General features: G+C 39.4%; 1 protein-coding gene across 1 annotated transcript in view; it reads right to left on the bottom strand.

Annotated features, from left to right (window-relative positions):
• Nucleotides 1–5,455: 5,455 nt before the first annotated feature.
• FAM174A (family with sequence similarity 174 member A) overlaps nt 5,456–17,182 on the bottom strand; it is a 27,708-nt gene continuing 15,981 nt past the window's right edge. Inside the window, exons 2-3 of the mRNA XM_034774295.1 lie at nt 12,003–12,134; nt 5,456–6,030 (exon numbers count right to left, since the gene is read on the bottom strand). Coding sequence (XP_034630186.1) covers nt 6,027–6,030; nt 12,003–12,134 — 136 coding nt within the window. The 3' untranslated portion in view covers nt 5,456–6,026. The remainder of the gene's footprint in view (nt 6,031–12,002; nt 12,135–17,182) is intronic.

Raw genomic sequence — 17,182 nt, 5'->3', positions numbered from 1 at the left:
AGAAGCAGAAAAAACCCTAATACAAATCCCCATAAAATAGGACCAGAGAACATCATGACTAATAACTATGAGGAACAATGAGAACACACAGAGACATACTCTCACACACTCAGAGAAGTTCCTAGCCCACCAACCTCTCCCCCCTCCCCCCCCCCCGCAAAAAAAAATTCCAGCAAAACCCAGAGTTTGTTCCCTATCAAATCTTTTGGACACTATGGATTCTTACTGATCCAGCAAGTATGCTGACCCTTCCTTTTCAGTTTATATTAATTACAAACTCAAAACAAACAAAAGCTCCCTAATAAACTAATTTCTATTTGAAGAAATCAAGTAACGTCCTTACCAGCAAACAGAAGCTGGTTAAAATTTCGCTGTACTCTTGGCACAGGAGACAATAAGGCCAAACACTCCATTTCCTTAATTTTCAGCGTAGTATGTGGGAAATTAAATACGCAGCTGCCATTTTTAAGTTAAGAGAATGACACTTATTTTACTTTGCTAGAAGTGCATACAAGAGCACCCATCCTACTGAACATACATTGTGTATAGAGTTTGTCAACTGTCAACGTACGAGTATTTCAAAAACACTATAGGTATATGCGAAGTCAGAAACATGCAAGAATCACAAAAAGTTACATGTGGGACAGACAAGATTGTCCAGGACCATTACAGGCTGTTGTATCCTTGCTTTGCACTCTTCATGTTTTTCGCATAAATGTTAACGTGACTTGCTTCAAAGTGGTTAATAGAGACATGATAAATCTGCTGCCACCATACTCTGTTGTGGGGGGTTGCTTCTGAGTTGCTGGGTTCAACCTGACATACTTTCAAGCTTGACTTCAGTGTATCTTTATATTATTTGTACTGGCCACCTTGAGAATGAATGTCTTGCTATAGCTGACCATAAAATAGGGCTTTGAGTATTCTCGAGTTGGCCTTGTGAAAAAGATGCACAGGCCAACACAGCTGAGCCAGAGATCCAACAATGATTAAGGATTTTGATATTGGGATTCTTGTCCCACCATTTTACCCTGCAAACAGACTGAAGGCAGTAGGTATGGATCTCACAACCCTATAGAAGCATTGGGAACACAACTCTCCCATAGACATTTAGCTTAGTGCTTGTTTTAACACCGCTATCATTCCATAGGTGGTGAGACAGCATTCCAAATGCAGAGCTGGCCTTGGCCATGCAATGGGTAATCTCATAATCAGTTGTGGTATTCTGTGACAGCACACTCCCTAGGTAGCAAAACTTCCCCATGGACTTCAGAGGACAGTTGTCTATCTAATTATTAAGATCAACATGTATGTCCCTCAGAATAGGTTGGTCCAGTACTTCCATTTCCTTTAGGCTAATTGTGAAACCAAAGGAATTTACTGCACAAGTAAAGTGATCAGTTAAAAACTGAATGTCATCAATCATGTGGACAACCAGTGCACTAACATCAACAAATAACAAATTCAGACAAACAGACCGAACTCCAACAGAAACTCATGGAAGTATTTCCCTTAGCTATAGAAGCCTCAGTGGAAGTTGAGACAGCCTGGAAACATTTTCAAGATACGACCTATATTATGGCTGCTGAAGTTCTCAGCTTCGTTAAGAGGAAACATCAGGACTCATTTGATGAGAATGACCAGAAATATGTCAACTCTTGAACTCATTGCATGCTACCCATCGAGCATACAAGGATGCCCGGGAGCTAGGAAGGCTACATATCCACTGAGCAAAACAGATGATCCAGCCCAGACTTTGGAAAATGAAAATCTTGCGCTAGGAAAAGAAAGTGGTGGAGTTACAACTGGAAGCAGACCAGACACCGAAAGCTTTTTTGCTGGTCTTTGTGCTATCTATGGCCACAGGTTCAATGGGATAACCCCTATAGGCACACTGGACAACAGTCAACTCTTAACTGACAAAAAAGAAATACTTTCCCAATGATGAAACATTTCAGTTAACTTCTTAATCACAATTCCAACATTTCTTCCACAACACCTATTAAAAAGAAGAACTTGCAGTAGCACCATCTTATGAAAGACCATAAGAGCAATCAAGCAGATGTCACAAAGGAAAGCAATGGTGTAGCAAGGACGGGACACTTGGGTGGGCCCTGTCTTCAGGTGGGTGGGCAATGACGGGGGAGGGGACAGATGGATTGGGGCCGCCTCCCTCCCACCCCCTCCAGCTGGTCTTGGGGAGGGAGATTGACACTCTGGACAGGGGCCCTCTGGGGCGCCAGGTGCACACCCAGCTCCGAGAGGAAACGCTGCTCTCCAGTGGCAACGGCTCCCATCCCAGTGTCCCACATTGGGCCTGGCTCCCCAAGCAACAGGCCTACCTTTTTTGAGCATTCGTCTGCCGCCGCTGGGCTGCCGCTCACTCGCCTGCCATCCTCCTCCCCGTGCTAATTTAGCCACTGGGCCAAGGGGGCGTACACAGGAGCTCCTGCCAATTGGGGGACCCTAGAAAAATGGGCAATCCTGTGCCCCCACCTGCTCCGACTTCCTGCCCAGCGCTCCTGCTGGGGAATGGGGTCAGGATGGGGGGCTCGCCCCGCTCTGTCCACCCGGTGCACCAGCCAGGCAGTGAGGTAGGGGACTTGCAGGCTGGCAAGCCCCCACACCTCCACCCCGCTCCTCGGCTGGAGTGCCAGGTGGGCAGGTGGAGTGGGACAAGCCCCCCACCCCACTCTGTAGGCCAGATAAAATTAATCAACGGGCCAAACCTGGCACAGGGGCTGTAGGTCCCCCATCCCCGATGTAGTCTGACCTCTGATAATTCCTAAACAAGATGTTCTAGACTAACATCCAATCTTGATTTAAAAATTGTCACTGATGGAGCATCCATCATGACCATTGGTAAATTCTAACAGTTACTTACTCTCATTGTTAAATGTTTACACCTTATTTGTCTTGCTTCAGCTTCCAGCCATTGGATCATATTATACCTTTCTCTGCTAGACTGCACAGCCCATTATTAAATATTTGCTCACATGAAGAGACTTACAGCTTGTAATCAAGTCAGCTCTTAACCTTTTCTTTGTTAAGCTAAATAGACTCAAGAAGAAGCTCAGTCTTTCACTATAAGGCATGTGTTCTAATCCTTTATTCATTCTCATGGCTCTTCTCTGAACACCCTTCAATTTATTAACATCTTTCTTGAATTGTGGGCATCAGAATTGCACACAGTATTCCAGCAGCAGTCACACTAGTGACAAATACAGAAATAAAATAACCTCTCTGTAATGTTGTGCAGTCTATATGGTTTTATAAAAATATGGTAATGAGTAAATATAATGTAACTGGAATATGCTTCGTGCAAAAGGTCTCTTGTAAGGTATCATTACAAAGCTTATAATCTACTGAGTGCAATCATCCTATTTGTATAAATGTACCACTCTTGTATCTGGGACTAGAAATATGAACTATAACTCTGAGGGCCTATTGTAATTATGCAAAGTGTGGGCCATTAATGGTGATTTGGAATCTTAATGGCTCCCATCACCAGGACAATTGACTGGGGCTCTGTTTGCAAGCAAGCCTTCCTGTGAGTCAGGCTGGGAGGAATGAAGGCTTGGGGGTCTTACAGTGACATGCGATCATGTCACATGAACTGGAATCCATCTTTAACGTGGTGCTTTTCCAGTGGGGGGGAGGGAGGGGTGAAAACCCAGAGAGACTCAAAGAATTCCCGCCTTATACAAAAGATATATAAAGGGGTGGAACAGAACAAAGTGGGAGAGCCATCATGAAGAATCCCCTAGCTACCACCTGAGCTGGAACAAGGGCTGTACCAGGGGAAAGAATTGTGCCCAGGCCTGGAAGGTGCCCAGTCTGAGGAAAAAACTTACTGAAGCATCTCTGAGAGTGAGATTATCTGTATTCAGTTTGATTACACAGATTTGCACATTTTATTTTATTTTGCTTGGTGACTATCTGGAACCACTTAAATCCTACTTCCTTTATTTAATAAAATCACTTTTTACTTATTAATTAACTCAATGTGTATTAATTACTCCTGGGGGGAACAAATAACTGTGCAAATGTCTATCAGTGTTATAGAGGGCGAACAATTTATGAGTTTACCCTGCATTAGCTTTATACAGGGTAAAATGGATTTATTTGGGTTTAGACCCCATTGGGAGTTGGGCATCTGAATGCTAAAGACAAGTACATTTCTGTGAGCTGTTTTCAGGTAAACCTACAGCTTTGGGGCAAGTAATTCAGACCCTGGGTCTTTGTTGGAGCAGACGGGAGTGTCTGGAGTCCTGAGCTGGCAGGGAAAACAGGAGCAGAGGTAGTCTTGGCACATCAGGTGGCAGCTCTCAGGGGGGTTTCTGTGATCCAACCCGTCTCACACACTACTCCTACTTATGATCCTTCGATGCATAAACATAGGAATCGTATTAGCCCTTTTGGCCACAGCGCAGTTCATGTTCAGCTGATTATCACCACAAACCCCAGAGTCACTTCTTCCCAGGATCCAGTCCCACATCTTGTAAGTATGGCCTACATTCTTTGTTCTTAGATGTATACATTTATATTAATCATTAAAATGCATATGGTTTGCTTGTGTCCAGCTTACCAAGTAATCCAGATCGCTCTGTATCAATGATCTACCTTCTTCATTATTTACCTCTCCCCCAATCTGTGTCATCTACAAACTTTCAGTGATAATTAAAATTTTTTCAATGACCTGAAGAAAACATAAGTGGCATAAGGCCAAGAACCGATCCCTGTGGGACCCTACTAGAAACAGGCCCTTTCAATGCTGATTCCCAGTTTACAATTACATTTCAAGACTTATCAGTTAACCATCTTTTAATCCATGTAATGTGAGCCATATTCATTTTCTATCATTCTAATTTTTTTTTAATCAAAATGTAATGAAGTACCAAGTCAAATGTACTTAGATTTCTGTAAGGGTCTACATAAACACTATTACCTTTATCAACCAAACTTGTAATCTCATTGAAAAAACATCATCAATTTAGTTTGACAGAATCTTTTTCCCATAAACTCATGTTGATTGACATTAGTTATACGACTCTCCTTTAACTCTTTATTTACTGAGTCCTATATCAGCCACTCCATTATCTTGGAATATCTTAAAGAAAGGATTACAGGCTTAAATGAAGGCTTCTTGCTCTACCTTTGTTGAGTGGCTTTGAATACCAAGGACCAGATCTTCAGCGGGTGGAAGTCAGAGTAGCTTCACTGATGTCAATGTAGCTATACTGATTTACATTAACTGAGAAAGTGGCCCCAGGAGACAGAGTCTTCACTCTGATACACCAGCTTTATGTCAGTGTGACTGCATTTGTTAGAGAAGCCAATGGAACCATTATCAGTCATAACTGGTTGACTAGAATGGTCATAACATTACCATATTTCTCAGGATCCTATCAAAGGCAACTCTAAAACCTGAATAAATAAAGTGTCATACAAAATGTTAGGAATATTGTAAACATTTTATTGGTGCACTTGGCAGTTTTAAATAATGTTTACATACAGCAACTCGCATTCATTTAGTTAAAAATTTCAAACAAAAAAAAAAGGCAGTAGTTTGGCACAGAGCTTTTTCAAGATAGGGAAAGAATCTCAACTAAACTACAGAAAATCTAGCTGTACTACAGAATTCACACATACATAAGATGATGTTGTTGATACGAACTTAAAATATTACATTGGCAAAAATAAGTGAACATATTCCAGATTGGTATAGAAAAGTATACCATACATATACACAAATAGGGAATTAAAATAAGCAGAAAATACCCTGTTTTAAAAGGGAATCTCTTTTCCAAATAGTTTTGAATTTTAGTGTACACCCCTCTGAATGTAGAGTATTTCTGTATATACAAAGAGGTACAACAATTTGTTATAATATTTATTGCAACAAACTAAGCATACCATAATATACACAATTTAAATACCCCCCCAACCCTGTTGATATATTGGCTTCTTATTCCTCCTGCATAACCTCCTCTTTCTGTTGATTTCTCTCAATGAAAGGCACATACTTATCTGCAACAGAAGAAACAGAGGTGGTAATCTTTAAACACATACATTTTTAAACACCTTTAAAAACAAAAGAAATTAAAATATTTTTGCTCTGACTAGTTAAACTTGTCCAAAAACCTGATAAAATATTGATACTGATAAAAGAAGTCTGCATCATACATAAAATATCCTTCCCTAGATCTGTTATACTGTATAATGAAACCTGGAATGATGAAATAGTGCATTTTGAAGTATGATTATTTCTCCATGCTAGGTTTATCTTTACAAAAAGAATAGTTTAAAGACTTAAGATTCTATAGTATGTACTGCACAGTATGTATTGTATTGTATTTAAGAACCAAGGATTTGTCAATCTGATTTATTTTAAACTCTAATATTGGGTTTCCACAAGATTCAAATACACCAAGTCTGATTCCTTTCAATCCAAACATGTTTACTTATGATCTACTGAAATGCCCTATTTCTAAGTAACAAAGGCTTTTTTTGTTTGTTTTGGATTCACAACTTCAGCAGTAAACTTCATGGCTGGCTCACATCAGGAAGTTTCAGCTGCACAAAGCAGATGCTTGCTCTTGTAAATCTTGTTGATGAGGATACTCTGAGGGCTATATTCTAACCTCTGGGACTTTTGTAAGTAATATGAATGCCAACAAGTATTCTCTAACACAAGTTGTCAGGTGTTTGTTTTACACTGTGTTCTATTATTTTAGAGAACCAGTGTAGCAAGTCTTTCTGAAGGAGCAATTTACAGCTTTGTATTTTATCTGTTCTGTAAAATAAGATAAAAACACCTATTTCTCCATGACATTTGCCTACAGCTATCAAAGTATCCCACAACTGATTGTTATCGGGAACATGGTTTCAGTTTTCAGTACTGCTGGCTGGCTACTTATATGTATGTCAAATTGCAGTTCCAAATCAACCTCAACTAACTCTACTGGCTCAATCATTTGTTTCAGGACACAGTTCCAAATTGCCCTCCTTGTTCAGAAAGCCCTCAATGGACAAACTCCAGCCTACCTCACATACCTTTTCTTTAGTCCCCTTCTACCTAGCACCAGCCTCCCCATAGTTATTTCACCCAAACTTGACATAGTGCAAGCACCTAAACCTTTGTAGCTCCTCCCAGCTAGAAAAACTTGTAGGCAATCTTAGCCTCAGAAACATCATTTATTTTCAAAAAGTTATTCTTTCTTATTTCTCTTGTTCACGTCCATTTTTTTTATTTTAAATTAGGCAACTACTTAACTCCAATTTGTTTTTGGATAGTTAACAGATGCTATACAAAATGAAATCATATATCAGTCACTAGATTCTTGCAATACTGAAGTATTCCCTACATACATTATAGCCAGAGAATTATCCTTAAATATGAAATTTTCTTGTGTTACAATTTTAATTTTACTGTAGCATGTGGCAATTTGTTTTTATCTAAACAATAAAAAAATAAATGAATCAGTCTGTAGAACAGAAAAGGGTTTATCCATTAAAAAAAAAAAAAAAGTTTTCCTGTACAATCGAGGTTGGAGTTGCAGCAGATCTCTATGATAAAGATTTTGTGCACATCAACAGCACCAATGATTAAAAAAAACCATTGGAAGTAAAATTACATCAGTAAGCCAGATGTTCAGATGCACCAGATGCCTTCTGAACAGGCATCTGCAAGATTCTCCTCCCTCCCTAAATCAACTCTCTAGGCCTTTAAATCTTTACCTGTCATTCCTTTAAGAACAATACAGATCCTGATAATCATTAAAACATGCTGTTTGAAAAGTGATGAGTTTCAAAAGATTTAATTAATTACACCAGTGCTTGCCACAAACCTACCAAAAGTCTAACCAGAGTCAACATGCTCTTAATCATGAAGATGCACTTTTTAAGTATCCTACACCCAGGTTTCAAATTTCTGCACTAACCCTCCAAACAATGCCACTGAGCAGCAATACTCAGTAAACTGCTGTGTGTAAATGGCAATGCTAATTTAGCAGCAACTATTTGAAATTTTATTCTATACAGGTTTCAGAGTAGCAGCCGTGTTAGTCTGTATCCGCAAAAAGAAGAACAGGAGTACTTGTAAATTTGTTAGTCTCTAAGGTGCCACAAGTACTCCTGTTCTTCTTATTCTATACAGATAACTCAAATGGTTTACCTGGACAAACAATGTAGGAAAACATTGCAAGACAAAAAAAAAAAAAGGGAAGGGGGGGTTGGGGGGAAAGAAGGAAGAGGAGAAAGAGGGATCCTAATAAGCTGCTGAATCAACCTCTTGCAAAGGTTGAGAGTTTCTCTACCAGGTTAAATAAATTGTGCAATATGAGAGAATGTAGCAAACCTCTGAGTAACGTAGATTTTCAAGATTAATCTTTTCTTATATTATTGACTGGATGAAATTGGAAGACCCAGGAAGCCACTTGCCCTAGCTTTTCATCCAGAGATGGTGGCTCAAGGCACTTGAATAATGAATTAGGACTTTGTAGCTCCTTTGCAAGACACATAAAAGAACAAGTTCAGTTCTCTGCAACACTTTTACCTTAAATATGAATGTTTAGCAGGCTATTCTCTTCCGGAGATATTATTTATGCTATGTCTGTGTTGTGTACATAGTACAACTATGATTTTCTAAATTGGTTAACTGAAACTCTAGGTAAGTGATACTCAGACTGAGGCTTGTGAGCCGCAAGTGGCTCTTTAATGTGCTGAAAAAAAATGCAAAAGACACATGATATTAAAACAATCTGTGATTTAATTATTAACCAATTGGGATGCTTCTACTATGTTATTAACCAAGTATAGTTGATAAAATAATAATACTTGGTCAGTCATTGTGCTGTACGAGTAATATATAGACAGATATAGTAAATGAAACAATTCACACTATGGTGGCTCTTTTGGGTAATGTTGATAGCTAATTTGGCTCTTAGGTCTGAGTATCACTGCTCTATGTTAACTTAAGTTTGGTTAGGTTGTCCAGAGTTACTCTGTCTCAAATCACTATTCTTGCAGAACTCAGACTCTGCAACCTAGTAAGCTCTTGAGGTTTCAGCCTTGTGGAGTATAGCAACTCTACAGAGCAGACAGTGAGCTACAGTCTCCTCTTACAAAAATGGAAGCAAGCACCTGTGATTGCAAAATAGAGCATGAGCATGATATCACCACCTTGCTGGTATATAATACAGCAAGTATAGGATGGGGTCAAAAATCCCTTAATCCACGCAAGGAAGTCATTAGTAACACAGATTTTTAATAATGCTTTTCTATCTAGGTTCTGATACTGTTCCAATCACTGTGGCACCTAAAGCACTTCAAACTGTGAAGTATATAACTGATTTCTAAATGTGTAACACTTTCCATTGCACTGCTACTATGGTGCTATAACCACTGTTTTACCATGGAGAAGTCACATTTTGTTAAATTTTCTTATAAAAATGCCACCTCAAAGTAGTAGTGTGAATTTTACAATGGATAGTCTCTTTCTATCAAACAACTGCATCAAGGGACAATTCTTACTTGCAGATTCATGATATGGTTGGTTCCCATAACCACCACTATTTTCTTTAGTTTTCTTAGATTCAGAACAAAATAGCTGGATCTATTTTGTGGTTGAAGCATCTTATTAAAATCTTCAGCAGCAAGATATGTGCCCCATTGTGTTACTTATTTACATTAATAGCTGCCAGAATATATAGCTGTATAAGCAGATAAATTAAATGTGGGTAACAGCTGTCATTCTAAAGACAACAAAACATTTTTCAAATGAGCAATTTTAATTATTTATTTTATGAATTTAATAGTTTATTATCTCTGAACTGTTGGAAGGAAGGTTCCAGCTTCTAGCCACTGCCCTGGAAACCTAAATTCCAGAGGTACATTTTGAAGGGGAACAAATATTATTTACAGTACTGAACATCTCATTAAAACTGACTAGATATTTGGTACAATCCCATTCAGATCTAATCAACTGTCAAATTTGTCCCTTTGGTTTTTGCACTGTACAGCAATATATTTAGCTCTCAGGCTGCTAAGGATGCCCATATACACCCTTTACATCACACCTTTTTGGCTGGCAAAATGGAAAAATGAAGGCAGCCTTGATTTTCCAACACACTTGTGTCAGCAGTTCTCTTCTCCGTTTCCTCCTCATTTATTCTGTCAAGGGAGAAAGATACACTGCTCTACTGCAGATACTGCAATCTGCTTTGCACTTAGATTTAGGTACTTCATGACAGGTTGTATAGCTAAGAGGATTTGTGGCAATTTAACTGTTTTTAATGAAGATGCTTTGCTGAAGACCACCGAATTATAGGATGTGAGCAATCTCAGAAATGTCTAAGTCTAGAATGAAATGACAGGAATACTATGCAAAATGAGATACAGTAGTATTAAATTAATTAGCTCTCATATAATGGAATAATTTACTAAATATAAACATACTGGTTTAAAAGACTTACGGTCTAAGTGTTAACATTGGGCAATTTGATCCATAAAGATAGAAAAATATACGGAACAGTCATAAAAATAGAGGCCTTTCTAAATTCAAAGCACCAAAATAAAAAAACAAAAACAAATATTGAATAGTTACAAGGACTTTGAAACCAACCTAATAACTACCAAAAAGACAAGAAAAGTAAAGGTTTTTAAAAAATAGGGCACAGAAGATGGTTTCTCTTAGTGCACAGTAAGCTTCAAGCTATGGATTTGATTTTTGGCATATTTGTAGAACGTAAATTAAGTTTAGAGAATGACCTACAAAGGTAGAAAAAGTGTGATAGTGAGAACATTTGATACATACACTGCGGTATCAAAATCTAATATAATCTGCAAAAGATTTCTCAGAGGAAAAAAATTAGACAGTCATGCCAAAACAAAGAAAAATATATACAGGAAATAGATGTGTATCTGTACTTTTGTTTTCCAAAGGTAATTCCTGCATGTGACAGATTGGAGTGGTCTACAGCATTACGTTCGACAAACATTAATCTGCCTCACCACTATGTGAGAGACAAGGTAATATCTTTTTATAGGACCTACTTCTGTTGGTGGGAGAGAAGTTTTTGAGCTTACACAGTTCTTTCTTATATGTTGAGCTTAGTATTTTAAGCTGTCCTGCACCAGCTACACATTTCTTTTAGATCAGATACTCTACTTCTCGGCATGTAAGATAACATTTAATCTCTTCATGAAGCAGAACTTGAAAGCATCTCAGATTCCTCCTTGCTTTACACAAGACTCATTTACAGGAGTACAAAGTAACTTTATAGCCGCAGATGCCAAGAATGGGTATTTGTATCTAAGCGCAGCTTAGACTCCTTGTACACTTGAAAAAATTTAAATCATGCCACCTCGTTGGCATTTATTGGAAAGCCTATTAAAGTACCTTCCCTATCTCTAGCTACAAGAGAGAAAATAAAATCTTCACATAACCCCAAGCACTGGATTTAGGCACAGAATTGCGAACCACACATTTTTTCTACGTAGAAGTGAGGAAGATAGTGGCACATACACCCAAAGGCAACAAAGTTAGATTTTTAATAATTATGCCAGTTTCCCCTGCTATCTACCCCAGTGAAGTCTGAATTAGAAACAGCTAGATTCCTATATGTAGATTAAAATGCCTGTGTTTAGCATCTCCAACTCACATTGAAGCCAAGATTGTGGATGTACACAACTTCTGAAAACTAAGCCACTTTAAAGAGTCCCTAAATTTAGGTTCACATTTATTGCATTTACGTGGCCCATCAGATTTTCAGAATATAAACTGAGAGTCCAGATAAAGTAACCACATGTAAAAGCCACTGACCCCATGTAAAATTGTAATTTGTCCCTTTGTCGAATAAGCGTGATGCTCCGGGCCTAACTACTTCATCTGAAAATTAGTACGTACAATGCGTACTGTGCTTTTGAACATGTAGTAAAGTTGCTTGACCATCATCATTCCTCCACTCCTAGAAGAGTACATTGAACTTCTAAACACTAACCTTCGAGGATGATTGGCATCAAACAATGTTGTATCATCATCATCATCTTGTTCTAATGGCGTCAACTCCATATTTTCTATGTTGGTGTCCAAAACTCCATACCTTCGGGTCTTTTTGTTTCTTTTTCTGAGGCTGAAATAGAATGTTTTTAAAGTTTTAATCTTTAAAATTGCTGAAATAGAAAGTTATAACTGAGATTACTATATTAAAGAGCACCAAGGAGTCCGGTGGCACCTTAAAGACTAACAGATTTATTTGGGCATAAGCTTTCGTAGGTTAAAAAAAACTTCACTTCTTCAGATGCATTGTATTAAAGAGAACAGTTTTAGTTCCTTAAATTATAGATCTGTATATAAATTCTTCATATTTGCATGTTATTTAATATATGCTAATAATTTAAAATATTTTCTTTATCTCAATGGAGTAAAAGTGAAATATCAAAGAGTAACATTCTCCTGAGAGCCAAGTTCTCAAAACAGGAAGCCTAAAATGACATAAAAATGTGTATAAGATTGTGCACCTACATTTTTGTGAATAATTACTGTAACAGTGGATCAAAGACAGGTAGTCGCAGACCCACATGTTTTTTGAGGCACCTACCTAGCTGTGTGCAAATGCCATCCATGATTTGTAGTAATTTCAGGGCAGGTCTACACTATGGCAGGGACTGATGCTCTAAGATCAATCCACTGGCGGTCGATTTAGTTGGTCTAATAAAGACCCGCCAAATCGACTGCAGATCGCTTTCCAGTCAACCCCTGTACTCCACCTCCAACGAGAAGAGTAAGATAAGTCAACGGGAGATTTTCTCCCATCGACCCCACCGGTAACTCGACCTATGGTACGTCGACTCCAGCTACATTATTCACGTAGCTGGAGTTGTGTAGCGTAGGTCAACTTACGTTGTTGTGTAGACATAGCCATACATACAAATGTAGGTATGCAATTAAATATGGACCTCTGGTTCTGAAAACTCTCTCTAAACTGGTAATAATGGTCAAAGTGGAAAATTCTGTTAATCTTTACGTCACATGCTGTACACTTCTATACTGAAGAACAGATGCACAACACAGGGACAAGGTGTCTGACAAAAAAGGGGTCTAATGAAATCGTAGCTTTAAAAAAAAATGCAAAAGGAGCAGAACTGTGGATGCTGTAGTGTTTTCACTCACTATCTGCAACTAGACTAGTAGTAAAGATTTAAAATTTTTATTAAAGTTAATGTTTAAAATTAAATATACACAAGTTAAGAGGGAAGGTACTGTACATCTGGGGTCCGTCTTGAGTTATGAGGGATTACATAATCACATAACCAGCATAGACCCAGATTGGGGAGCTGGGGTTTTTAAAGTGTCAGTGGATAAGTGGGCTCGGGTACGCCACCCATAGAATGTATAAAGAGTCCAAGTCAGTATCAGTGTTGCAAATAAGTACATGGGTGCGGTGCATCCCTTGGCTCATCAGGGAAGGAAGTGGGTTATTTCCCTGGTCGGTGTTCTTGAGTACTCAACGTAGTATTGATGGTGTCCCGTGATGTGTTCCGTATAGATGTCTCTGGACCACCTGATGGTGCTGGACACCATGAGCTGTCTCATGAGCCGGGCGTAGTGTCGCCCGACTTCACACGCTCTCAGTACCGGCTCGTTGTGGGGGTCCCACGAGCCCAGGGCTCCCACAATCAGGGCGTGTATCTAGACTACTACAACTCTTATTAGGCAACTATTTGTTACTGAGCCAAACTATCACTATTACTAAGCTAAATGCCAGACAAAAGCATGTAGCTGAACACCTGCAAAGTATAGCAATCTATTCTTTATGGCAGTATTTCCCAAACTGCTGGAATGGGCACGGGCCAGGGGACATACTAGTCGCTGCTTCCAGCGGCTCCCATTGGCCTGGAGCAGTGAACCGCAGCCAGTGGGAGCCGCGATTGTACAAACCTGTGGATGGAGCAGGTAAACAAACCAGCCCAGCCCGCCAGGGGCTTTCCCTACACAAGCGGCGTCCCAAGTTTGGGAAACACTGCTTTATAGAAATAATGACTCATTATCAGATACTTTATATCAATGGCATCATTCAGATTATTCCACAATTTGCATTACAGGTCCCTTTTTCTAGGAGTTTAGCACATTAGGGTAAACATACATTTCAGACTGAAACTTTAAACATGTAATAAAACAAATAAACTGTTCAGTCAAAGTTCATGTTGAGGGATGGCAAGATGACAAGACTACTGGTCCCATATCCAGGAAACAGGATCCTACCTCTGAACACCAACACCTGCTACTTGGCTATTTGTTCTTTTTGTTTGTCTGTCATACAGAAAGTCCTCCTTTAAAACAGAGATGTAGGGCTGAGTATTTAGGAGAAACAACAGGCAGCAAGGCTGATGGAGTACATATTTTGAGGCACTTGCACACATGGGAAAAAGGAATTAAGTCAGTTATATTGAAATAAAGTCAAGAAATTGACAAGACTTATGCCTATCATCACATCAAAATAGTTTGTGTTTTGACCCTTCTCTCACATTACCTATTTAGGCTGTGGTCCTGCAAAAATTTACATGTGCTTAATTTTATGCACATGAATAGGCTCATTTAATTTAGTGGGGAACCACTCATCTACCTACGTGAAGTTCCCCCCTGCACAAATCTTTGCAGTATCGGGACCTTCAACAGTGAGCTCTTTGGAGCATGGTACACATCTCTACTGTTCTGTGAGATGCTGGATTCATAAATAATAATGCCGTAAAAGAACTGCAATTTTTGATGACTTTTTCTATTTTTAACTCCAATAATGACTTCCTTTAAAAACAAACAAAAACTATTATTTGATAGGCATTTAGTCCTCATTGTTACATATTGTCCCCCTTTCCAAAAAGTGCCAAGTAAATTGGTAGAAACAGAGTTATAGAACACCAGGATCAACATGTGATCAAACAGAGATAAAGAAAATTGTGCCTCTCAAATCCATTATTAGTATCTGTACTGCAGTAGCACCTATAAGCCCCAGGACACACACAAACTGTTCTTCTTCTGAAGGGTTTACAAATTAGTCTACTGGAATTTTTTGAGACGGTCAATAAAACAATGGATAAAGGAGAAGTGGTTGATACAATTTATTTGTGGTTTTAAAATGCCTCCAACAAAGTTCCTTCTAAAAATCTATTAGGGAAACTAACTATTCATGGGTAGAGCCCTCTGTAGATACAAAATTTATATCCACAGACATAAATTGGATATCCGCGGAGCTGCAGGGCTTTACCGGGAACGTTAGTGGCAAAAGCAGCAGCATGTCGGGCCACCACTCACAGGAGCCCGAGCCTTGTGTGGGCAGCTACTCCAGTGTGGCTGTACCGTCCTGCCCACTGGGACGGGCATCAAATTCATTGGCAGCTGTCCCTGGTTGCACTACTGTATGCAAGCCGCTCACACACTTCCGAACAAGAGTCCCTTCCATGCAGTGGTGTGTGTCTCCTGTTCAGGGGTGTGCAAGCCGCTTGAATGGTGAATGGTCATTATTAGGAGATGAAATTCAGTCTTACTAAACACTAGATAATACATACTGGAAGGAAAAAAAATTAAGTACTCATGCACATTGTTGGGTTGCAAGTTAACTGTAATCACTCAGGGGAAAAAAAAAAACAGGATAAAATCCTGGCTTCACTGAAGTCCACAACAAAACACTCACTGATTTAATGGGGTCAAGATTTTACCTCTGGACATTACTGTGGATAGTGCAATATGCACCACTGGTCAAATAAGTAAGCAAGAGGATAAAATTGTAAAAGAACGGGATAGAAAAATGATACTAAAAATGTTATACTATATATATAAGTAAATGGACCTCATCTTTAATACCATGATTAACTCTGATCACCCTGCCTCAAAGTAGATATAACACAAGTAGAAGGGGACCAAATATTAGTGACAAAGGATTAGATATATAGAAAGACTGACATACGAGACACTGAAAATACTGGGACCGTTAAGTTTAGGGAGGAGCTAAAAGAGAGAACATGACAAAAGTATATAACAATGAATGGCATACAGAAGGTAAGTTGGGAGTTTCTATTTACCCTTTTCAAATACAAGTTAGCATCCAATGTAAAGACATTTAAAACTGAAAAGGTTGTTTGTTTGTTTTTTAAAAAGAAAAAATGTATATTCAGCCTGTGGAAGTCACCATCCCAAGACACTGAGGCCAACACAGAGTACAAAAAAGGATTAGACTTTACATGGGTGACAACAACTTCTATAGTTACATGAGGTGTTTTCTAAAACAAAAACCACACACAACTACTGAAAGAACAACATGTCAATATCACATATTAAAGAGTTTAGGCTATGAGCCTAGTACTGTTTTACTAGCAGAGACATACCTTGTTCAAACAATTAGACAGCTTGGCCAAGAGTCTTACACCCTCTTTCACCCCTGTCCACTAAGTCAAGAGGCTGCAGGAGCATAAATGGGCTCTGAAAAATCCTGATCCAACCGGAGAGAATTCACTTGGGGTAGAAACTGAAGACAGCATGTTGGTGGCAGGGCTGCAGCACTGGGACTGAGTAGCACTGCTGCCTGTACCATGAGCAACCGGAAACAGGTTGATATAGCTTAGGCAGCCTGTCAAGAATGTACAAGTTACATCAGGGCTGTTTTCCCTCACATAGCAATCCTGAACTGGGTGGGCACAAAGGTGGATTGAGGCCCCCTTAGAGCTTGGCTACACTTGCAAGTTAGAGCGCATTAAAGCAGCCCCGGGAGCCCTAACTCCTGAGGTGTCCACACTGGCAAGGCATGTAGAGCGCCTGGACTCTGCAGCTGGAGCGCTCCTAGTAATCCATCTCCACGAGAAGCATAAAGCTTGCTGCACCCCAGCTGAAATGCCCGGATGTTAGTGTGGACGACGTGTTGCATTACCATGCTGTGGTTGACCTTCGGAAACAGCCCATAATCCCTGTCAAGTGGCCACTCTTCTCATTGTTTTGAAATCGGCTGCAGGCATGCGGATATCCCCTTTCAAAGCTGTTTCTGACAGCCGGCATGCTTATCTGCTCCGGGACAAAGCAAACCATTAGTATGGAATGCTGCTGTTGTGAGTGTGGGGGAGGGAAGCATAAGGGGGAGTCTGCTGCTGTCTGAACTTACAAGACAGCATGCTGACATGCTCTCAGCCCCCC

This window comes from Trachemys scripta, chromosome 6 (genome assembly GCF_013100865.1).
Source record: "Trachemys scripta elegans isolate TJP31775 chromosome 6, CAS_Tse_1.0, whole genome shotgun sequence".
In the NCBI taxonomy this organism is placed as follows: Eukaryota; Metazoa; Chordata; order Testudines; family Emydidae; genus Trachemys; species Trachemys scripta.
This window is presented reverse-complemented; position numbering and strand designations above follow the sequence as displayed.